The 24,004-nt window shown below is 36.9% G+C and overlaps 1 protein-coding gene, 1 long non-coding RNA gene and 1 pseudogene across 2 annotated transcripts; 2 read left to right on the top strand and 1 right to left on the bottom strand.

Moving 5' to 3' along the window:
- The first annotated feature begins 303 nt into the window (after positions 1–303).
- Positions 304–22,803, top strand: LOC149016370 (uncharacterized). Its single transcript, XM_089156743.1, is given in 9 exon segments — positions 304–1,171; positions 1,297–1,488; positions 1,859–3,021; positions 3,110–3,146; positions 19,684–19,808; positions 19,810–20,494; positions 20,621–20,803; positions 21,509–22,718; positions 22,800–22,803. Coding segments are annotated over 9 exon segments (4,467 nt in total).
- LOC149016372 (uncharacterized) lies at positions 7,318–11,910 on the bottom strand. The gene is made up of 3 exons (XR_016173480.1): positions 11,782–11,910; positions 11,217–11,618; positions 7,318–7,341 (listed from the first exon to the last, which is right to left on the bottom strand). It is a non-coding gene; the product is annotated as an uncharacterized LOC149016372 (long non-coding RNA).
- On the top strand, positions 13,273–14,443 carry LOC149016371 (ATP phosphoribosyltransferase 2, chloroplastic-like; annotated as a pseudogene).
- Positions 22,804–24,004: the final 1,201 nt, after the last annotated feature.

Below are 24,004 nucleotides of genomic sequence, written 5' to 3'. Positions count from 1 at the left end.
ATTTTTCAAGATATGAAAGTTCCATTGTAATTATCTAGAAATTTTTGAATAAGAAAATGGAAATGAGCTTGGAAATTGTTTTTTTTTAAGGGGAAGAAGGTTCTAAGAAATTGCCTTGCTCATTTTTGTTGATTTAGCAACAGAGGAAGTACTAGTAGCGGGTTATGTAACCAAATATTCAGGTACAAATTTGGTTTATCTTACATCGCTTCTCGAGCTAATTGATAGAAGATGAAGTAATTAGTAGTTTGGCCGAGTAGTGGTGGATTGGTACCTTGTACAAGCATTTCTGTAGAAGATCAGATGGAAATCATAAACTTAGCCATCTTTTTGAATCTTCTGGTGGTGTTGCAATTTCTTTTTTCATTAGTAGAAATAGCCACGGCAGTTCCACCACTAGCCTTGCCGGGTTGTGACAGCAAATGTGGAGATGTAGACATACCCTACCCTTTTGGCCTCAGGGAAGGTTGCTTCAGTGATCCTAACTACGACATCACATGTGACGACCGGAGTGGCACCCTCAAACCCTACTATGCAAACCTCACTGAGGTTCTTGAGATTTCATTATTGGAAGCTCATTTTGTTCTGCGTCACTTAGATGCTGCTTATGAATGCTTTGATAATACAGGAAACCTAACAGAATCATTCGATGACATATATAGCGTGGCAGATTCACCATTCAGGTTCTCAGACACCCGCAATAACCTCATAGGCATAGGTTGCAACACTATTGCCTCCTTAGATTCAAATTATGATGGAGTCGACGAAAATATCAATAGCGCATGTGTATCATTGTGTAATAACTCGAAGAGTGTGATCAATGGGTCTTGCTCTGGAATTGGTTGTTGCTAGACCTCAATACCTTCGGGTCTCAAATATTTTGGTGTGACTGTTGGTGGTCAAGCTTTCTACGACAAATTGAATTGGATTTTTAACCCTTGCAGCTTCGCCTTCATAGGTGATTATAAAGACTTCACCTTTGAATCATCACATATTTCAAGAAAGAAACTTGATAGATCAAAGATCCCAGTTGTGTTGGACTGGGCGATTGGCAATAAGACATGCGGGCCAAACAGCTATCCCTCTAATTCAACCAATGCCCCTGGCTACAAATGTACGTGCAAGGATGGTTTTGAAGGCAACCCCTATCTCCCTCATCAAGGATGCCAAGGTAAGTAGTATCTTATCTTTTCTTGAGTCCTAATTAGTTTGTTGTTGTCAGTTGTGCATTTAGACTTCGTTACAATAGTTAACAACTTTTTGTCATTCTTGTGATGTGGTATGGTTTTGTTGAAGACATAAATGAGTGTAAATCCCATGATATCTGCGATACGAATGCCATATGCAATAATACCTATGGGAGCTATATCTGCCAATGTCGAGAAGGCTACCAAAGCGATGGTTTCTTTTATGTCCGTGACCATGGTACGGCATATGGTGGGTGTACTAAAGACATGAAACGCATGCTGGTGATAAAAATTGTTGCAGGTAATTTTATTTATTGATAATATTTTTCTATTTTCTTGCATGGTTCTCTTATGAAATCCTCCTTTGCGAAGGAATATTTTTATCAGATAAGCCATGTAGGCCTTGCGAAGGAATATTTTTATTAGATAAGCCATGTAGGCCATCCAACTGTTTTGACTTACTAATTTATCGACTAAACTTGGATTTATTTTTCAATCTACTTTTGACTTGAATTGGAAAATGTAAGAGATTGAAATCGTAAAATACCAAAGGAGGAAACAGAACCGATAAAAGGACCTGTTATTAATTGCATTCAATCCCAATCCAAAATGGGTAATTATTTGTTTATAAATCCTCAAATGTTAAAGATTACTTTTGTTTATGCATGTAGGTACCGGTGCAGGTTTCATGGGTTTATCTACCTTTGTTTGGGTTTTGTATTGGGCAATTCAAAGAAAACGTAGACAAAGAGAAAAATTCTTCAATCAAAATGGAGGTCTGTTATTGCAGCAACAAATTGCTTCAAAGAAAGGGGAAAAATATATTGCCAAAATTTTCTCTAGTAAAGCATTAAAGAAGGCAACTAATAACTTCCATGAGAGTCAAATAATTGGCGAAGGTGGGTTTGGTAGAGTTTACAAGGGTGCCTTATCAAGTGGGAAAGTAGTTGCCATTAAGAAATCCAAAATTGTGGACAAAGGCCAGATTATACAGTTTATAAATGAGGTTGATATCCTCTCTCAAATCAATCATAGGCATGTGGTGAAGCTTTTGGGTTGTTGCTTAGAGATTGAGGTTCCCTTATTAGTTTATGAATTCATTTCTAATGGAACCCTCTCAGAACATATCCATAGGAAGAATCAAACACCTAGTCTTTCATGGGGAAATCGTTTGAGAATTGTTGCAGAAATTGCTGATGCTCTAGCATATTTGCACTCTTCTCATGCAGTACCTATCATTCATAGAGATGTCAAGTCTTCAAATTTATTGTTGGATGATAAATATAGGGCTAAGGTATCTGATTTTGGAGCTTCGAGATTGGTTCCTTTGGATGAAACTCAAAAGGCGACACAGATTCAAGGGACTCATGGATACTTAGACCCAGAATGCCTTCCTACAGGCCAGCTAACTGATAAAAGTGATGTATATAGTTTTGGAGTTGTTCTGTTGGAGCTTTTGACTGGAAAGAAACCACTTTTATTTGAAGAATATGGGAAGTGTACAACACTAGTGTCATATTTTTTATCTTCAATGAAAGATGGGAATCTTTTTAATATTATTGATGACATAATATTAATTGATGGGAAGAGAGAACAATTATTGGCAGTCGCTAAACTTGCAAGAGACTGCCTAAAGGATAAAAGGGAAGAGAGGCCAACAATGAAGGAAGTTGCAAAAGTGCTTGATTCTTTGAAGATGTTCTACGAACAATCTTCGACACGACATAATCAAGAGACTGAACCTTTTCTAGGTGAACCATCAACAAATTCTACTGATGCAACTTTTGAAATAGAGATGAGTTATAGTGTAACTGATGATGATCTTAGCTTAGTGGCAAGGTAATCTTTTATTGACATGGTATTATACTCTATGTTTATGGATTTTCAATATCAATTTCTTCGTGAATTTCTTCTATGTGCAGGTGAGAGAAAGGCAAGTGCTAGTGAAATTCACTGAAGGTGTGTCATGCTCGATGGATTATTTCCGGAGGCTAGATCTATGTTGTTGTACGATAACATAACATTTCTCAATCATATCTTAGGAGTTAGTTCATTTGGTAAAAACCAACACTTCAAAATTAAGTTGTTATAATTTTTTGTTTTGATTATTTTGGATTAAATCACAATCAGATTGAAGTGTGAATATGACTATGATAATCAAATTTTTTCTAAACCTCAAATTATATATCTCTATTCAAAGTGAAAAGAAAATTGGCTTCGTTGAAACTGTCATGCTTCCCTATTTCCTCAACATCTCCATGAGTCCCTCCTTTGCTTCCTTTTATACTATACAACTTTCTCTGTTCCTAAACAAACTTTCCTTCCCCTCCTCCTCCTTTTCTTTGTAGTTAGTTCAAAGGTGGAAACATATGAACTCCTCATCGAATTGGTTGGGTCAACTATGTCTACATATGCCGGGTCCATTTCTCTCTCCCTCGTGGTGTGCTTGATAATATCAGGAAGGATTTATCTAATTTTTATTGGGTGGGCCCAATGAAGGCATGAAATCCATTGGATTTCATGAACAAGATTGTGTAAATCTAAGGAACAAGGTGGGTTGAGCTTTTGAGACCCTCATTTGCATAATCAAGCTTTACTTGTAAGGGGGGGGGGGGGGGGTGGAGGCTTTGGGAAATTCTTAATAGTTATTGGACCAATTTCATTAAGTCAATTTATTTCCCAACTCGGCCTCATTACCAGAATAGCCAATGTGTTCAATACTCTTTTTTGGGGCCAAATGTGTTCAATACTCAGACTTGGGAAAGCAAGAGGGTACTGATTTGCTCGGCCTTGGGATGAGTAACTAGTGTCGTGAGTCCGAAGGATGTTATTTTTGAGTCAAATTGGCTTCGGTTGGTAAATCTCAGTGTTTGCAATCAATCACGTTTACTACCCCTGGAAAAAAAATAATTACAAAGCCCCTTACTATTAAGAATTAAAAGCTATAAATGGACAGCTCTGCTAAAGCAGTAAAGGGACATTTGTAATTTATCTTTTTTTAGGGGTAATAGATGTAATTGACTACAAACACAAGGGGCAATATGTAATATGCTCTTGAGGTGGTGGCTGTTGTGGAAGATTGTAAGGCTTTTCTTTACTATTCTTCGTGTTGCTCAGTTTCATATGTTCTAGAGAATCCAATGGCATTGTTGATTCTTTAGCTAGGTAGACCTTGTCTTTTGGCAAGTAAGACAGATTGGCCTTCTGTCACTCTGTGGCTTGTTGATGCTTGTGATTGTGTTCTCTTGCCATTCTTTCCAATAGATTTGCTTTCAACCGGAAAAAAAGAAAAAAGAAATTGTAATCATTTGTGGGCACCTCCTAATGTTAAGTCATTGATCCACCCCTATCCATAAGATTTAGTTTTCCTTTTTCTGTTTATTAAAATTAGAACATAGATCATGGAAACTAGATTCATTCAATGCAATTGTAGAGCTTAGAATTTATTGAATTGTGGATGTATTGTAGAGCCCACATCGGGAAAAAGGGAGAACTAGTTTCTATAGTAAAACTTCCTAATAAGTTCATCATACAAAATGCTGCCAATAATAATTATAAAACCCAAAAGATATTTTTGAAACAATCTATTAACTATTGCGCTGAAGACAACGGGATTACTTCATGATATTTAAGGTTCTAATTGGATGCGTGATTAGTTTTCTTCTATGGTACGTACGTTCTGGTAGCATATTCCTTCTTGATATGGTACACTACGCCTCCATGCAAGGCTGGATGTTTTTTGACATTTGTCCCACTCAATCTTTCTCTCTTACAAGTTGAGATCAAGGAATATGATTGCCACACATTCCTAAGTTCAGATTCACATGTTTACCACCCACCTCTACCCATCAATGTTAGGGGAGCACGATCCTTTACCCCGACGTATAGAGGATCCCAACTCTTTCTTAAAGGCATAATGTTATAAGTCCAAAGGGAATTTTTCTCTTTCTATTCACCCACTTCTAGCGATGAACTCATACGCAATAACAATGTGTGCTATTTGTTCTGTGATTTGATCTTTCAAGAACTAATAGCAGCTAGCAATGAGAGCTCATGTCTCATTGGAGTGGGCTCTCTTTCTCTCTGCTTTTGAAAAAACAAGAAAGCTTCGAAGAGCTAAAAAAAGTTGTATTGGGTAGTTGGGTGAGAGAGAGGTTGAAGAGAAAGACACCCCCATCTGGATCTGTTGGTCTAGTGTACTTTTATGCCTCTATATTCTCTTAAGGTACGAGAATGTTCAAATAGACACTTCGTCTTGTTGATGTTTAATTTTGAACCAAATAAATCAGAAGGGAGATGTGATGTTCATGTGGTTAATAGATACTTTATATTTTGTTTCAATAAGAGATCACCAACTCCTTGATGGGTACAAAAATAAAAATTCATAGGTGGCAATGTCTTTGAATAGGCTCACATTTCGAAATAGAATATGATTGGCCTGACGTTATGGCCTTTGGTTACTCCATACTGGCAACAAACAAATAGACTAGCTCTGTTCATAATCTCTTTCAAGATAAAAGGCTGAACCTTAAGTTTGTTCTAGATACGTTATTGAACATGGATAGTATGTCAAATTACCCAGTTCTCTCAGCTAATTTCATGTTCTTCCATCATCTTCACAAATATATTTCTGGGCAATAGATCATATCATTAAGTAAAGGAACGATTCTCATAGGAATATAATTTTTTGATGCTCCTCTTTGATTCTTAATATGAAAGTTGCAGAAGTACACACAAAATCTAAGCACAACAATGGATGTACAAGCACAGAAAAGCTATGCAGCTCATTGTATTATTTAATCAAGCTATTTTGGTTTGGGCATCACATAAAAAGAAAGCGGGGGGGGGGGGGGGGAGGGAATGTTGGAGTGAGGAAGCAAAACAAATTTAAAAAAGCAAGAGACTAAAAGAAAGAGCTAGATATTGGGCAAGGAATTAAGATGGTGGACAGGGAAGTTTCAGATCTTAGAAGCTAGCCCCATACCAAAGTCAATCCCATAACCACCCCAACTGTTTGAGAAATCACTTCCATAGCAACAAAGGAAGAAAAATGAAATTACTTTTGCAAGAATTAGGGATTAGAAGATAGAGGTTGCCACTGGCCATGGAATATGATGCTTAGAGCATTTTTAGATAAAAGAAGCTAGCCCTGCATCAACAACAACATCAATCACACCCCAGTATTTGGAAATTACTTTTTAACATCCAGGGAAGAGAGTGGGGCTGAGGTGGGTTTAGGAGTGGTTTCAAATCATTAACTTTATGGAGAGCCCGAGATCCTCTGCCTTCACCAAATAGATAAAGAGGACATCCTTTAATGACCAAGCAGATGACAAACAAGCAAGCACGACAAAACTACACAACACCGGTTGGTCAACTTAGACATTCGCATAACAAAAAACACATTTTTCCCTACGGACAAAGTTCGTAGCCATGTTAATTTTTTCCGTAAACAAAAATAAGTGGGCAACAGACCAAGTCCGTAGCATGACAATAACCCCGTAAAGAACTCTCCCTGCAATACCTAGTCCGTAGGTTTAAATGTTTTTTACTACGGAGCCAATGTGTTCCATAGGGAAATACATATAACTACAGACTATTTTCGTCAGGCCAGACATGCATTTCTCCCTACGGGTTGTGGGTGCTGTAGGGTTAAACATTTTTTGCTACAACCCCAAGCATTCCATAGGGAAATATGTAGACGTAGCTATGCATTCTTTACCATGGCTTACTTGCCTTATGGAGGAAAATACAGATAGGACACCATGATTTTTTGCAATGGCTCACTTGCTTACTGTAGGAAAAGATATGGCAATGCATTTTTGCCTACGGTCTAGTATTGTCCGTAAGCAATATAATTTTTTTCTAAAAAAATACTGCAATATGGCTTGTAATTGCATACTACATATCTGCTTTGAAAATTCATAACATATAATGGGAAGCACACAAAAACATAACCAAAATACTAAAACTCCCATATTCAAGATTTTGAAAGTCAAATTCATTTACAAAGTTTGTAAGTCTCCATGACATTGTTGAAATATATAAAAAACAAAAAGTTTCGAACAGAAAATCTTCCTTGCTCTCAAACTATTTTATCCAACCAAATCTTCATTTTTGAACTCTTTATCTCAATGTTCTCAAGCTAACACATCTGCAAGAAAACCAAAGAATGAGTAATATGAGACTCCACAAACTAGGAAAGACAACTAAGCCTATGCATCTCATAGGTATCTTATAAGTAGCAAGCAAATGCTCAAGACTTTTGTAGTGGGTACAGACAAAGCAAGAATTAAGTAAGAGGATGAAAATGATAAAAAAATTTTGACTAATTGTAGAGTCCTTAGGGCGATGAGATGGAGGAGATGGAAGCTCTAGGAAATTCGGAGGTACCTAGGGAATCGGTCTTCCTGCGTTTGAAGGCTCCAGAGGTGCCAACCAATGGGGATAAATCTTATGCGGGAGTAGTGGGGAGTTCGTTGTTGCCTGAGATCGATTCCCTCCCTTCTCCTATACAAGCGGGTAAGTTTCGCAGGATTGTAATCCCGCAACAGAATACGAGCCTGCAACGAAATCAGTTCCGTTTTTCGTTGATTGGACGAGCTAATTTTCGCATCACTACCATGGATGAATTGCGAGAGCTAGCTAGGGGTGCTTGGAAATTGTCTCAAGGGGTGATCTTACATTCATTGGGGAAAGGGTTTATCATCTTTCAGTTTCATAGTGAGGCAGATATGACTGAGGTGTGGCGCAGAAGTTTTTGGAATGTTGGAAAGCAATACATTCATTTTCAATGATGGAGGCCGGATTTTAATATCCACTCTCCTCAACCAGCAGGTAAGTTGGTGTGGGTTCGTTTCCCTGATTTACCTCTTGAGTATTGGCATGAGAAAGTGCTTCTTTCTATAGCAAAATCTGTTGGGAGACCTGTTTCTCTTGATAGACGAACTCGTCTTGTTTCTATTGGTCATTATGCTCGAATTTTGGTTGAATTGGAGGTCGATGCTGTTCGAGTGAGTGAGGTTCAGATTGAGCGCCTTGAACCAAGAACTCTTCGAGTTTTTAGTTTTCTTCAGAAGGTAATTTTTGAGGATGATATTCTGCGGTGCTCACGGTGTAATCGAGAAGGCCACCTGGGTCTTCATTGTAGGTCTGCTTCAAACGATTCTGTGGATGGTTTGCAGGTTCAGCCCTCTATCGTTCTTGCAGAAAACCTCCCAACAGATAATCCTATTGTGGATGGGATTCCTACTGACGGTGTGAGAGTGCAGACTCCAAGCTCACTCCAACATCAGATTCGTGTGGCTCTAGAGGTGGCGGGTTTGGAGGACTCTGTTTCATCCAATGAGGGTGCAGCAAATTCAATTTCAAATTTCAAATCTACAAGGTTGGTTCCCTCTGATGTGGTGATCGCGTCTAGCGAGAACTCTTCTCTTGATCTTTCTCTCTCTCAAAGTGATCCTTTTCAACTTCAAAAATTTTAGATAAAGGCAAGAGTTCGATGTTGGTTGGTAATCTTTCAAAGAACGTAGTTACCTCTGTTGGTCCCACGACTAACCAACTTCCACCTAATTCGGCCACTAAGGATATTAGCTCTTTTGAACGGTTTGAAAAGCTTCATGAGAGGCCTTGTGGGGCCCTGCTGAATTCGGTTAGAGTGGAAGACTCTTCTACGGAACAGAATTCGGTTTATGTGGAAGACTTTTCTACGCAACAAAATTCAATTAGATTGAAAGAAACTGCATTGGACGTGAACTCTAGTTTGGAGCTTCAAGTGGGGTCATGCGGGGCCCAACAGAATTTGAATAATTTTGAAGCAGCTTCTTTGGCTGTGGACTCTAGTTTTGAAATTCAAAATTCCTTAGATGCGGCAAAGTGTTTTAATCCAATTGGTAAACTTACTTTGGGGAATTCACTAGTGGGACCTACAGATAAGCTCGAAAGTGGTTCGGCCACTCCTTTTGAATTTCAAAAAGTGCTTGTTGCAGGTAAGAGTTCTATGCAAATTGGAAACCCTTCTTTGGAGTGTTCATTGGTAGGACCTGAAGTTGCAAATATTATTAGAAGTTCAGCCATTGAAGGAACTATGGAGGATGATTTGGACTATTGTGGGCCTGATCAGAATTCGGCCAGGCTGGAGAGTTCGGTCAATGATGAAACTTTGCAATTGAAAGTAATTCTTCCAATTTCATCTTCGTCTATATCAGTGCGGGCTGAAGGTTCTCCTCACCGGAAACCTGGTCGTCCAAAGAAGAAGGCTCACGCAGTGAAGAAAGTAGTAACAAGTAAAAAGGTTTCTATAGCAGAGGAATTCAAGAAGGTAGATGCAGCTTTAGCGAAAGTATCCGCAGTGTATCAGAGCCTCCCATTGGGAGAGGATAGTGCTGCTATGTAACTATTGTTATGAAGTTTTTCTTAAAGATCTTGATTTGGATGCATCTAGACGTTCTACATTTCGTTTCTGATGACTTAGTTGTTGTCAATTATGAGTAGGAACCAATGAGGAAGGGTGTATTGGGGGCAACTGTTGTTGCGGGTGAGCAAGGTAGGTACTAATTGTTGTATTTCTTTTTTTTCTTCTTATTTTCGTTATAAAATGACCCTTTTAGCGAAAAAAAGAATTAAGTAAGAAATAAGGGAAGAGCCTTTTGATATTACATAAAAATTCTACCAGAAGAAGTGGATGGCATTTTAAAAGTTTTAGCTTTAAGAAAGGGAGGACCATCTAAGAGAGGTGGGGGATTATCAGAATCAGTAGTTGGTACAAAGCACAAAACTGTAACAAGAGCAAGGGAATTTTTAGACAAGACCCCTACACCACGCAGCAAGTGTGGATACCTCCCCCTTTGGTCATTTAAAATTGAATATTAATCAAAATAAGCAAAGCAGAACTGATGGGTCCACTGAGATTTTTAATTGGGCCTTCCTAGAATAAGCAAAGCTAATGGCAAAACAAGGCTGTGTATCCTGTTGCGGAACAGTGAAGGTCTGCCACTTCTTGCAAAATCTATTACTTACAACAGCACCCAGTTCCTAACATAAGAGTGCTTCCTACAGCAATTTCTTCATTTGTTTTCTGTTCGTTTCCCCTCTGCCATGCTTCTTGCTTTGTATCTCTTCCTAGCTTCAAATAGTGAAAATGGACAAGGAAAATTCATAGCTTGGTTGAAGCCAACCACTGATTCCTAAATCAAGGTAAGGTCTCTACGCTGTCAACCTGTTAAAGAAGTAATTTCACTGTAGAATTCTACATTGGTTTGTTTTTATTGTCTAAGAATTCAATGTATAAATACACAAGTGATTCCCCCACATACGCCCACTAAAATATTTAAGAAACACGAACCATTTCATCAAAACTGAAATTGCACTAAATTAAAAATCAGCTCTAAACCTGAAATTAACAAAACTGGAACCTACCACTGATTGGAATTTCAAGATTAACAATCAGAATGACTAGTGTAAGAAAACATTGGAGGTAAGGTAAGAATTCTTATTTACAGTTAGATTACATAAAAAATGAGCTCTAACCCTATATTTACTTTTTTAATGGAAGATAAATTATGTTAAAATGTTAGAGAACATAGCCTAGGATGCATGTTTCTTACTGGTAATATTATTCAATATATGCAAGAAGAATAAGAAGTCCTGATTCAATTATATCTTAATTCTTTTTTAACTCAAAAAGATTCTATTTCAGAAAGGAAAAAAAAATCAGATGTGCAAGAAGAAGGTAAACCAGTGGAGATGTTTTCTAGATGTATTTTATTGTTGGGAATGGATGTACAACCATGAAAAAAACACGAACAAAACACACTCAAGGATTTTACTGTGATTCAGCATGACCCAAGCAAACATCACCAAACAAAGAAGAGGAAAGAAGCTAACATATCAGGCCTTCCTCAAAAATCAGAAGAGTCTACCCACACAAAATCAATTCCTACAGGCCCAGCTGGACTAAATTTATGTAGAAGAAAAAACAGAAAATAAAGAAAGATGGAGAGATGGAAGGAAAGGAGTTCATGGTTATACCTGCATCTGGGTCACCCTAAAGCCTTCAACCAGCAAGGAACAGTCTCGCTACATGCAAGAACAATGGCAACTGTTCTATAAAGACCCTTTGATCCTACTGAACTTTACATTGCTTACTTGAACAGCCGATGTCTTTGCATTTTTGACAACCAATTTGTCAAAGAGCACCAACACAGCCAACCACATACAAGTTAGTGAAGAAAAATAATCCTTCAGACATTAAAATGCAAGTAATATTCATATCATCAGCTTAAAGGAAAATGGGGGGAGAGATACGAAGTAGTCCTTACCCGATTCTTGCAATTTTGTCCATTGCAATCATTGTAGTACTGATCAATGACTATTGGATGATCAACTGGGTGACATCCTCAAATGATATTCCTCTAGTATACCAGATCCACCCTACACAATACAACCCAACTCAGAAAGATCATGCGTGCACTTAAAGTGTAAAAGTTCAAGAACCCAAAAGTAAAGCACATCAGAGTGTTAGTGATGAACATTCCTGCTAGCTTATCACAGTAAAGCAAAACAAGGATAAGCATGAAAGTCTCTATTTTGTTACCTGCCGTGTCTTAATCTGTGCCCCATTCATCGTTCCCTCGAATTGACAATTTGAGACATGAACATCTCTTACTTGAGTTCTGAAGAATCATCCCCTAAGCTTCCAATACTAGTCAATACAACAAAAAGATGATTAGGATTTGATCCTGGAAAAACCCTGTTTCCAAATCACATAAAATTTCAAGAACTCGTTGTCATACTGAAGTTTGTTTAAACAATTTGAAAATAAAGCTCAGATGAAACACCTCATTCCATGTCAGGGCCACATTTAATTCCAGTGATAACCACGTGAGAGCTTCCGTAATCAATTGAAATACGGTCATCGCATAAAAAACCAGATTGATCATAAGTATATAGATATTTGATACATGGAAGTTAATAGTCAAGTTATAGAGAAAGCAGGGTTTCCTAGGTGGCAAAATAAAGTTGTAGAAATCAAGTGAACAACTAAATTTTTTCTTAACAGAAGGGGCAGTCGAAAATACCATGGTTATCAAGGCATTGGCCAAGACGTCTAGGCGGGTTTTGACCCCTAGGTGCTGAGACGCTTTTTTAACATGCAAAATTTTGGCTGCTTTATTGCCTAGGTGCTGCCACCTTGTGTGTATGTTGCTGCCCAGGTGTTGAATCAGTCACTTTTTGACATTTTGTGTCTAGTTGTTTTATTATTTATTTATTTATTTATTTATTTATTTATTTATTTATTTGTTTTAACATCGTTAGGTGGAGAATTATTCCGAATAATGCTAAGAATTTTGTTTTACAATTCGGACTTTGATATAATTATTGGTATCATTTGGAAAATTCGATGTAGAAGAATAATTCAATAATTACTCAAACAATTAAACAACTATGTGTACCATATAGGTAAAGGTAAGTCAAGGTTTGAACTTTAAAGTATCAGAATTGAGTATCGCATACGGTTAAGCGATTTATGGAGACATGTTCTACTTGTGCCACACAAAGTACTTGTATTAAAAAAATGTATACGAAAAAGCCTTGGTTGCCATATTGTCACCTTCCCCAACCTCTTTGGTCGCCTTATCAGCTTTACAACCATGGAGAATACCCCAAAAAAATGGAAATACATGGAAATTTAACATCTGACCAGTCTAGCTATGCTTAGATATTCATTTTATCAAATTTCCTTACCACCCTTCCAAGTGGCAAATCTTGGTGCCAGGCTGTAGAAACCCTCTAGGCATAACTGTTTATAGAGAAATATTTGCCATTTTAACTATGATCAGAATATTTCAAGAGAGTGTTAAAGGGAAACATAATAATGAATTCTAGGCCTAAGTTACATAAAATATTCACCCCAAGTTAAAAAGATGGGTCACCCTTTCCCTTCAGTTATCCAATTCCACACCCCAAGGAGAGGGTGATTCAATTTGGCAATAGTTTGTGCATGCCTCCTTTTCACTTCATGTTTTCTTACCCAAGAGAACGATTTTCATGACTTATTGTTCATTTTTGATTCTTTTTGTACTAGATGGGGATAGTAGATGCTATTTTGGATCTTGTGAACAGTGGAAGAACACTAAGTGAAAATAATCTGAAAGAAATTGAAGGTGGAGTTGTTTTAGAAAGCCAAGTATATTCTTTTACTCCTTGGAACCCATGTAGTGGTAGAGTCAAGCATACAAGAAAGCAACTGAAATCTAGTATCTATATATATATATATATATATATATATATATACATATACATATATATATGACTAGAATGTGTTTTAGACATTACTCATGAGATGCTTGAAAGACTGGAGGCTCATTTGAGAGCAGCTGGTCAGTTCACTATGGGTAGCTTTTGCCACTCAAGATAATTTATTTTTTCTCCATTTCAATTTTCTGTGTTTACTTATGCTTTTAATGGCAGGTAGGTGCTAACATGAGGTGAACTAGTGAAGAGGAAGTGGCTAAGAGAATTGTAAATCAGACATCATTAACTGGGTTGCAGGTGATTTTTCAGAATTCAAGATACTAAACATGCTCCACCCCCTCCTTTCTCCCCTTACCCTTCGGTCGTTCACACTTACATTCTTGGGCTAGTCTATTTGTCCTACTTGGAGGGCAGCATTAATTATTCAGGAGATGCTTCTTTATGTGCTTTTGAATCTACTCTTATGACAAAATTGAGAACAAAAACTAAGAATTGTCTAGATGTCCTTTGTCTATTATGACTTTGTTTCTCTGATGTAATACTTATATGCAGAGACCTACCATAAGTCCAGTCTTCTGTAAACGTGATGGTAAAATTGTTGCAGATTATTATGCAATCGTCATTTGTGTTCCAAAGAAGGAACTCTACAAAGCCATTCAGCAGCTGAGAGCCGTAAGAGAGACTCATTTTGCTTTTAATATATCTACTTACTATTTTTGGAGCTGTTTGTTAGTCTGGATCACATAATGCAGGGAACAATATTAGTCCTTATGTCTTGTGTCATACATCAGTAATTGTGTGTCCGTGTGGTACTCGTCAGTTTAAGTTTCACATTCTTGTCTCCTTTTGAAAGAATTTTTCAAGCTTTCTTGATTCAGTTGCGTCCCCTGGCCTCACTTGTGCAGGTTGGAGGCAGTGGAGTTTTGGTTCCTCCTTTGACTTATATTTTTGACGAAGAACCTCCAAGGTGGCGTGCACTTCTTACAAAGCTTGGGCTTTGATCTCTGGGAGATGTGCAACTGCTGTAGATGCACATTCTGTTTTGGTTTTAGTGCTTAATGTTTCCAGTTGAATGCTTCGGAGGATGACCAACACTCCTCCATTAGAGACATTTTATTTATCCCATTTGTTCGGGATTGGACATTGCTACTATTGGTAGCCAGAGATTTTATACTTCTCTGCATCATATCTCTTGCTCTTAATTTCTTTTGTTTCAGAAAGGGTTTTCTTCGGGTGGGTGGGGGGCGTGAGGGGTCCGATTGGTTAAGGTTTGAGGGGACGGTGGTCTACCTTGTGCTTACTAGAGGGCTTTCATTATTGCAAAATGTGTTTGAATCTGCTTTGTTTGGTACTAGGGCTCAGCTTGAAACTTGTGATCCAAACACAAACTGTAACATTAGTTTGTCTATCATATACATAATGGGTTTTGAATTTTGGATTGAATGGCAGATGCAGTAATTCCCTGTAGCCGATTCAAGGGTTTTGAAGGTTATCTTGTAAGTGTTGTGGGTAAGGTTTCCATGGCGACATATCTCTGTGTACCTGTTGACAGGTTTCCCATTTTGGAAGCTCCGAAAGAGCATTCATGCTGTCCATAGAAATGGCCTCACAGTCTGGCTGTATTGCTAATTTTTCCTCGTTGAGGCATGACTTGCCACTGTTCAAGATGAGCTAACCAGAGCCTTGTTGGATACTTGGTCAAGTGATCCCCGCAGTTGTTCAACAATCATGGGTACCGTTGGGCTTTGTTCTGTCAAAAGCACATCCAAACTATACAAATTAATGCCATTACTGGATTTTGACCTCAATTTTTGTAGTCTCGTTTTGACATCCTCAGCTAAACCTAGGGATCGAAAAATACTCTCTATCAGGTAAATCTTGTTTCTTCGATCAAGTTCGATCAATGATATTTTTTTTGTTTTCTTTTTCATTTCGTTTGTTCAACGTTAAACCCTAATTTCTACTGTTGCATTTGGTTTTGAGATATAGGGGGTTTTGGGTTTTTGTTCGAAGTGTATCAATGAGATATTGACTCCCCATCAGTTTTTGCAGATGTTTTTTTTTTGGTTTTTAGCTTTTAGCTTTAGCTTTAGCTTCAAGGATTGACAACAATGGTGGATGTATGATGGTCCTATTAGGAGTTGCAATCCCGACTGTTTTTGTAGGGTAAGCTATAAGGATGAAGACAAGGCGAGCAGAAGAGGTGAGAATTAAGAGTGATTGGGGATGGGAGAAGGCTTCTGATGACATATTCATCTGCGAGAGAGTTTGTACTTCGAAGAGAATGCTGAAGTAGGTTGAAGGATTCTCTAAAGACACAAGTCCTGATACGTGCATTACCTTTTGTGATGTGTCACAGATCGATGCTTACAGTGATGCTTGTTATTCGTGAAATAAAAGTAACCGCAAGTGCACGGTATTATATAGCTAATGGGTTGATCAAGGAGATATGTCACTTTAGAGTTCAACATTTTAATGGTAACACGAAAGTATATAAATATAAAATATTTAACTTTTTAACTAATTAATTAAATTAATTTAATAGATCTAAATGAGTGGTCTAACACATACATTTAATGCGATCGAATTGAGAATAAAAATAAAATAAATATAACTTAATCATTCATCATCTAAAAAAATTGCATTAATAAAAAATAAGAATAAAAAATGCGAACAAAAAATAAATAAACAAATAAAAAGAAGCGATCCGAATGTCAGCTCTAGATTGAAGGAAATTGAGTATAACTAGGATGACTTTGATCGTAGATCTTTTGAGTTCTTTTAAAGAACCATAAACTAATATTGGGTCCCTTTAGTGCAATATATTACGTGCGGGTCCCAAGCAAACTAATTATGAAGTATATTCAAATGTCAAATATGGAAAGACCAAAATGTCTTAGATTATTTAATATATTGTGTTATTATAATTTTTTTTAATATATATTTTTTAAGTAGTAAAATTATCTAAATATCCTTAGGTGGTGAAGGAAAAATCCCCTTCACCCATCTTCTTCTATCTCTTGCTAAAAATCACCACGCCCCTTTTCTTGCTGAAGACTACCAATCCCATTCCCGCCGGAGACTCCACGCCCCCCACTGACTTTCCCCCTGCCAGAAATCACCCACCGGAAATCACTTGATGTTTCAAGTGATTTTCTAATTGCCGAAAGACAAACCTACAATTGATGGAGATGGGAAACCGAGTAGAATGTTCAAACTGAAAAGGATTGATTGATTGATTGGCCAATATGGTTTTGTAATAAAATCACAAGATCTTCTTTATTTGCCAATTCCCATCTATATAAGCTTCCCTGCAATTTTCTGCTTGACTTGCGTGGTCTTGCTCATAGTCTTGTAGAAGAGGACAAAAGAGATAACTAAAAGTGAGAAAGTTGGAAGGCAAGATTAAGAGAGAATGAGGCAAGTCAATTGTACCTTTCAATCAAAGTGCGTTGATTGAAAATCTCTTCTGGGCAATTTGTCAAACACCTCACCTGCTCCAACACGTTTCTTCGAAAGTTCAGCCGAAACCCCAAGGACCCAAAAGAAGAGCTTTCTCTCTCTTGCTTTCATGGTTCAAGTTCAGAATTCATGCCGTCAACCCTCCTGTGATTATCTTTTGGGTTGATTTCAAAAAGTGATATTCGGTTACGGCTGTTCTTTGCCCCTGTCTGGGGTATTGACACCTTCAACTATCTCTAGATCCTTCAATACGTTTGAATTCTTTCCATGTACCCAATTTCTTCTCCCTATAATCACGATGGAAGTTCATCAGTACTAGACTTGGATGACTTTAGACCAAGGTCTCTCAATGTATCAAATACTATTGAATCATCACTCAAATTGTTTATGATCTAGTCTTGCAATTTTTCAATTAGAATTAGTTTACACGACTCTTGATGGATCTTAATCTTGGAGAATGTTGGATTGTTTTAAGTCTATTTGACTAAGTAGACCATTGGACCATTTGCATTGTTCATTTGATAGTTGGTCTTAAAACTTGAAGCTAGGATTTAATATCGAGAAGGGCTAAGTAGTGATATTTCACACAAAACAAAACATTTTTCTTCTCATAAAGAATCTCTCAAACTAAGCACTAACTTCACTTATAGGAAAAAGGATCGAGGAAAATTTTAAGAAAATGGGACAAGGAGAAACTTCAAAAAATTGCTCTACCTTTGACTGGGCTTTTGTGGTCCCATAAACCCACTCCCTTAAGAAAGAATAAAAAGGAGAGACATACAATTATGTATTGCATCAGCTGAATCGTATCAAATAATGGGATTATTTAAAGTTTGCTTTCACTCCACTTGAATTATTGTTGTGTGTGGAGGCTGGAGTCAATTTGGAAAATCTAGTTTTACTAGGGGAAAAAAATAATAACGATAAAAAAAAAAGTAAATGTCACTTACATCTAGACCTGTAAATGGATAACGAAATCCGCCTCCCGCATTCGATTCGTTTAAGGGTATCCGATCCAAAATTTTCTTATCGGAATATCCGATCCGTCCGTTGCAACCGGATTCGGATTCGGATAATTGCATCGGATCGGATAATATCCGGATAAATTTTTATCCGGATAGAGTAAAGTATTTAACATTTTTTCTTTAAAAATAGATGATAATCGGATTCGGATACCGGTAATCGGATTCGGATACCGGTATTCGATCGGTTGAATTTATGTAAAATGTAAAAGGACAATTATCAATCAATAATCGGATATTTTATCGGATCGGATTATTATCGGATATCCGTAAGTTTCGGATTCGGATTCGGTGCCTTCTCTAAATTTTGCCGGTTCGGTTCGTCGGATGCGGTTGCTCGGTTCGGGGTGTGTTCCGGCCTCCGGTCCGTTTACATCCCTCTTTCGCGACAAATAGCACTTAGACCCCTTTTAGTTGAATAATATCACTTACCTCCCTTCTTACCTAGCAAATATATCAAATACCTCATCTCTGTTAACTTTTTCGATTAAATTTAACTTTTACGGTTAAATGTTTTTTTAAAACTCCAAACTACCCTTGGTTAAAAATATTTTTTTATTTTAAAGCCTAAATTACCGTAATCACCCTAATAATTAAACTACTAAATTACCCTCAATTAAAATAATTATTAAAAATCAAAACACCATAATTAAAACCTAAATTATCTTTAATTATTAAAGGCCCAACATATCCTTTTTAAAATTTGCTTTTATCAAACAATTAAAAAAATATATTACAATCAAGTAAAATTAAAAACGCAATTAAAAAAAGAGGGTATGTTGATAAAATTAAAGCCGTACTATTATTTTGGGTTTTTTTAATTGCTTGATAATTATATATATATATATATATATATATAAAGATAATTTGGATTTTAAGTATGATGTATTGGTTTTTAACAATTATTTTAATTGAGGATAATTTAATATTTTAATTACTAGGATGATTAGGTAATTTAAAGTTTAAAATAATAAATAATTTTTAGCCAAGGGTTGTTTGGGGTTTTAAAAAAATATTTTACGGTAAAAGTTAAATTTAACCGAAAAGGATTAACAGAGGGGAGGTGTTTAATATATTTGATAGCTAAGAGGGGAGGTAAGTGATATTATCCAACTAAGAGGAGATGTAAATGTTATTTGTCCAGCTAAGAGGGGAAGTAAGTGATATTTATCCAAATAAAATAAAATAAAACTTTTGAAATCTTTGGCATTTATTCTGTATTTTTTATTGCCATGGTGCGGTCGGCAGCAGAAGTTCTTTGAATTTTTTTTTTTCAATTTGTTCCCCGAACAGTAGGTTGGAAAACTATAAGTGATGATATGAAAGGTGTTTACTTCTAGTTTTCAACCTTTTCTTTTTCAACAATAAAGGAACGCCATGTGCTTCACATTTTTTTAAAATATCAAAGTTCCATCGTAATCGAAAATGGAAACGAGGTGAACGGTTTTTTTTTATGGGGAAGAAGGTTCTAAGAAATTGCCTTGCTGATTTTTTGATGATTTAGCAGCAGAGAAAGTAGTGGTAATGGGTTATATAAATGAATATTCAGGAACAAATTTGGTTTATCTTATGTCGCTTCTCGTTTTCAATTCCTTTGTTGGGGGTAATTGATAGAAGATGAGGTAATTAAGTAGTTTGGCTGAGTAGTGGTCGATTGGTACCTTGTACAAGCATTTCAGTAGAAGATCAGATGGAAATCATAAGCTTAGCCATCGTTCTGAATCTTCTGGTGTTGCTATTTCTTTTTTCATTAGTAGAAATAGCCACGGCAGTTCCACCACTAGCCTTGCCGGGTTGTGACAGCAAATGTGGAGTTGTAGAGATACCCTACCCTTTTGGCCTTAAGGAAGGTTGCTTCAGCAATCCTTACTACAATATCACAATGTGATGCCCAGAATGGTAAACCCTACTATGATGGCATGGAGGTTCTTAAGATATCATTATTGAAAGCTCATTTGGTTCTGCGTCGCCCATCTGTTTCTAATGACTACTTTGATAATAGAAGAAACGGATCATACATGATCGCTTACGGATATAGCGTGGGAGATTCACCGTTCAGGTTCTCATCCACCCGCAATAAACTCATAGGCATAGGTTGCAACACGGTTGCCTTGTTAACTTCAAATTTCAGTGATGACGCAAATTTCAGTAGTGGGTGCATATCATTGTGTGATAAGTTGGAAAGTGCGATCAATGGTTCTTGTTCTGGAATTGGTTGTTGCCAGACCTCAATACCTTCGGGTTTGAAAGAGATTGATGTGACTGTTAACAGTCAAGTTACTGTTAACAGTCAAGTTAGAAACAGTTCGAGTTGGAAGTTCAACCCTTGCAGCTTTGCCTTCATAGGTGCTTATGAATACTTCACCTTTGAATCATCATATCTTTCAAGAGAGGAATTTGACAGATCAGAGATCCCAGTTGTGTTGGACTGGGCGATTGGAAAGATTGGAAATAAGACATGCGGGCCAAACAGCTATTCCTCTAAATCAATGAATGCCCTTGGCTACAATTGTACCTGCAAGGATGGTTTTGAAGGCAACCCTTATCTCCCTGTTCAAGGATGCCAAGGTAAGTATCTTATCTTTTCTTGAGTCCTTACTCCTTAGTTTGTTGTTGTCAGTCGTTCATCTAGATTTCATTACAGTAGCTAATAGCTTTTCTTCATTCTTGTGATGTGGTATGGTTTTGATGAAGACATAAATGAGTGTGAATCCACTAATAACTGTGATACGAATGCTATATGCAAAAATACCTATGGGAACTATACCTGCCAATGTCGAGAAGGCTACCGTGGTGATGGAATGCTATATCGCGATCGCAATAGAACGGTACATGGTTCTGGTTGTACTAAAGACATGACAATTATAATTGTTGCAGGTAATTTTATTTATTGATTTATGAAATCCTCCTTTGCAAATGAATATTTTTTATGGGACAAGCTTTAGCATGTAGGCCACCCAACAGTTTGACTAACTAATTTATTGAGTAAATTCGGATTTATTTTTCAATCTACTTTGACTTGAATTGGAAAATGTAAGGCTGCGTTTGTTCACTAGAATAAAGGTGGGGTGGGAAAATTCTTCAAAAAGCAAACTTTTCCATTTAATCTTAAAAGTGTAGTTTGTTTGGTTGCTTGGGATAGGAAAGTTAGAGACAAGTTTCCTCTGGTGACGTGACAAGCTAACTTTCCCACCCCAAACATTTTCAAAACCCCAAAAAATGTGTGCGCCTTTGTGGAAAAGTGTGAAAAAAGTAAAAGGTGGGAACCACAATTAATATTTTTCTAGAAAATTCCTTCATTTCCTTTCATTTCCTTTCATTTCCTTCTCCCTCACCCCACTACACATGGGACCCACATGTTTCTTTTTCCCACCCCTTTTTTTCACACCCCACCTTTGCAAACAAACGTAGCTTATAAGAGATTCAAATCGTAAAATACCAAAGGAGGAAAGAGAACCAATCAAAAGACTGTTATTGCATTCAATCCCAATCCCAAAAGGGTAATTATTTGTTTATAAATCCTCAAATGTTAAAGATTATATATATATATATATATCTCTAAATCTTACTTTATGCATGTAGGTGCCGGTGCAGGTTTCGTGGGTTTATCTGCCTTTGTTTGGGTTTTGAATTGGGCAATTCAAAGAAAACGGAGACAAAGAGAAAAATTCTTCAATCAAAATGGAGGTCAGTTATTACAGCAACAAATTGCTTCAAAGAAAGGGGAAAAAGATATTGCCAAAATTTTCTCTAGTAAAGCATTAAATAAGGCAACTAATAACTTCCATGAAAGTCAATTAATTGGCGAAGGTGGGTTTGGTAGAGTTTATCAGGGTACCTTATCAAGTGGCAAAGTAGTTGCCATTAAGAAATCCAAAATTTTATCAAGTGGCAAAGTAGTTGCCATTAAGAAATCCAAAATTGTGGACAAAGGCCAGATTATACAGTTTATAAATGAGGTTGATATCCTCTCTCAAATCAATCATAGGCATGTGGTGAAGCTTTTGGGTTGTTGCTTAGAGATTGAAGTTCCATTATTGGTTTATGAATTCATTTCTAATGGAAACCTCTCTGAACATATCCATAGGAAGAATGAAACACCTAGTCTTTCATGGGGAAATCGTTTAAGAATTGCTACAGAAACGGCCGATGCTCTAGCGTATTTGCACTCTTCACATGTAGTACCTATCTTTCATAGAGATGTCAAGTCTTCAAATATATTACTGGATGATAAATATAGGGCAAAAGTATCTGATTTTGGAGCTTCGAGATTAGTTCCTTTGGATGAAACTCAAAAGATGACACAGATTCAAGGGACTCATGGATACTTAGACCCAGAATGCCTTCTTACGGGCCAGCTAACTGATAAAAGTGATGTTTATAGTTTTGGAGTTGTTCTGTTGGAGCTTTTGACTGGAAAGAAACCACTTTTATTTGAAGAATTTGGGGTGTGCAAAACATTAGTGTCATATTTTCTATCTTCAATGAAAGATGGGAATCTCTTTAATATTATTGATGACAGAATATTAATTGATGGGAAGAGAGAACAATTATTGGCAGTTGCTGAACTTGCAAGAGACTGCTTAAAGGATAAAAGGGAAGATAGGCCAACAATGAAGGAAGTTGCAAGAGAGCTTGATTCTTTGAAGATGTTCTACGAACGATCTTCAGCACAACATAATCAAGAGACTGAACCGTTTCTAGGTGAACCATCGACAAGTCCTACTAATGCAACTATTGAAATAGAGATGAATTATAGTGTAACTGATTATGAATTTAGCTTAGTGGCAAGGTAATCTTTTATTGACACATCATTATACGCTATGTTTATGGATTTTCAGTCAATTTATTCTTGGATTTCTTCTATGTGTAGGTGAGAGAAAGGCAAGTCCTAGAGAGATTCAACGAAGGTGTGTCCTGCTTGATGGATTATATCCGGAGGCCTAATCTGTGTTGTTGTACGATTGAACATAACATTTCTCTATCATATCTTAAGGAGTTAGTTCATTTGGTAAAAATCAGCACTTCGTAATTAAGTTGTTATAATTTTTATTTGATTATTTTAGATAAAATTACAATCAGATTGAAGTGTGCATATGACTGTGATAATCAAATTTGTTCTAATCCTCAAATTATATATCTCTATTCAAAGTGAAAAGAAAATTGGCTTCGTTGTTTCTTTGTTGAAATTGTCATGCTTCCCTATTTCCTCAACATCTCCATGAGTCCCTCCTTTGCTTCCCTTTATACTATACAACTTTCTCCATTCCCAAGCAAACTTTCCTTTCCCTCCTCTTCTTTTTCTTCGTAGTAAGTTCAAAGGTGGAAACATAAGTTATTGACTCAAGTAGGCCATAAACTCCTCATCAAATTGGTTGGGTACGTCAACTATGGCTACTTATGCTGGGTCCATTTCTCTCTCCCTTGTGGTGTGCTTGACAAATCAGGAAGGATTTATCTAATTTTATGGACAAGATTGTGTAAATCTAAGTTACAAGGTGGGTTGAGCTTTTGCGACCTTCATTTGCATAATCAAGCTTTACTTGTAAAAGGGGCTAGAGGCTTTGGCAAAATCCTAATAGTTATTGGGCCAATTTCATTAAGTCAATTTATTTCCTCAACTGGGCCTGATTACCAGGATAGCCAATGTGTTCAATACTTTTTTTTTTTTCCCTTGGCCAAATGTATTCAATACTCAGACTTGGGAAAGCAAATAGGTACCGATTTGCTCGGACTTGGGATGGTAGCAACTAGTGACGTGAGTCTGAAGGATGTTATTTTTAAGTCTAATTGTCTTCAGTTGGTAAATTTCGGTGTTTGCAATCAATGACATCTACTACCCTAGAAAAAAATCAATTACAAAGCCCCTTACTATTAAGAATTAAAAGCTATAAATGGACACCTCTGCTAAAGCAGTAAAGGGACATTTGTAATTGATTTTTTTTTCCAGGGGTAATAAATGTAATTGATTGCAAACATAGGAGATCTATATGTAATGTGCTCCCTAAGAGGGGGATTGTTGTGGAAGATTATAAGGCTTTTCTTTAGTATTCTTCGTGTTGGTTCATTTCATATGTT

This window comes from Hakea prostrata, chromosome 5 (assembly GCF_041222555.1).
Source record: "Hakea prostrata isolate BN-2017 chromosome 5, UWA_Hpros_2, whole genome shotgun sequence".
Taxonomy (NCBI): domain Eukaryota; kingdom Viridiplantae; phylum Streptophyta; class Magnoliopsida; order Proteales; family Proteaceae; genus Hakea; species Hakea prostrata.
This window is presented reverse-complemented; position numbering and strand designations above follow the sequence as displayed.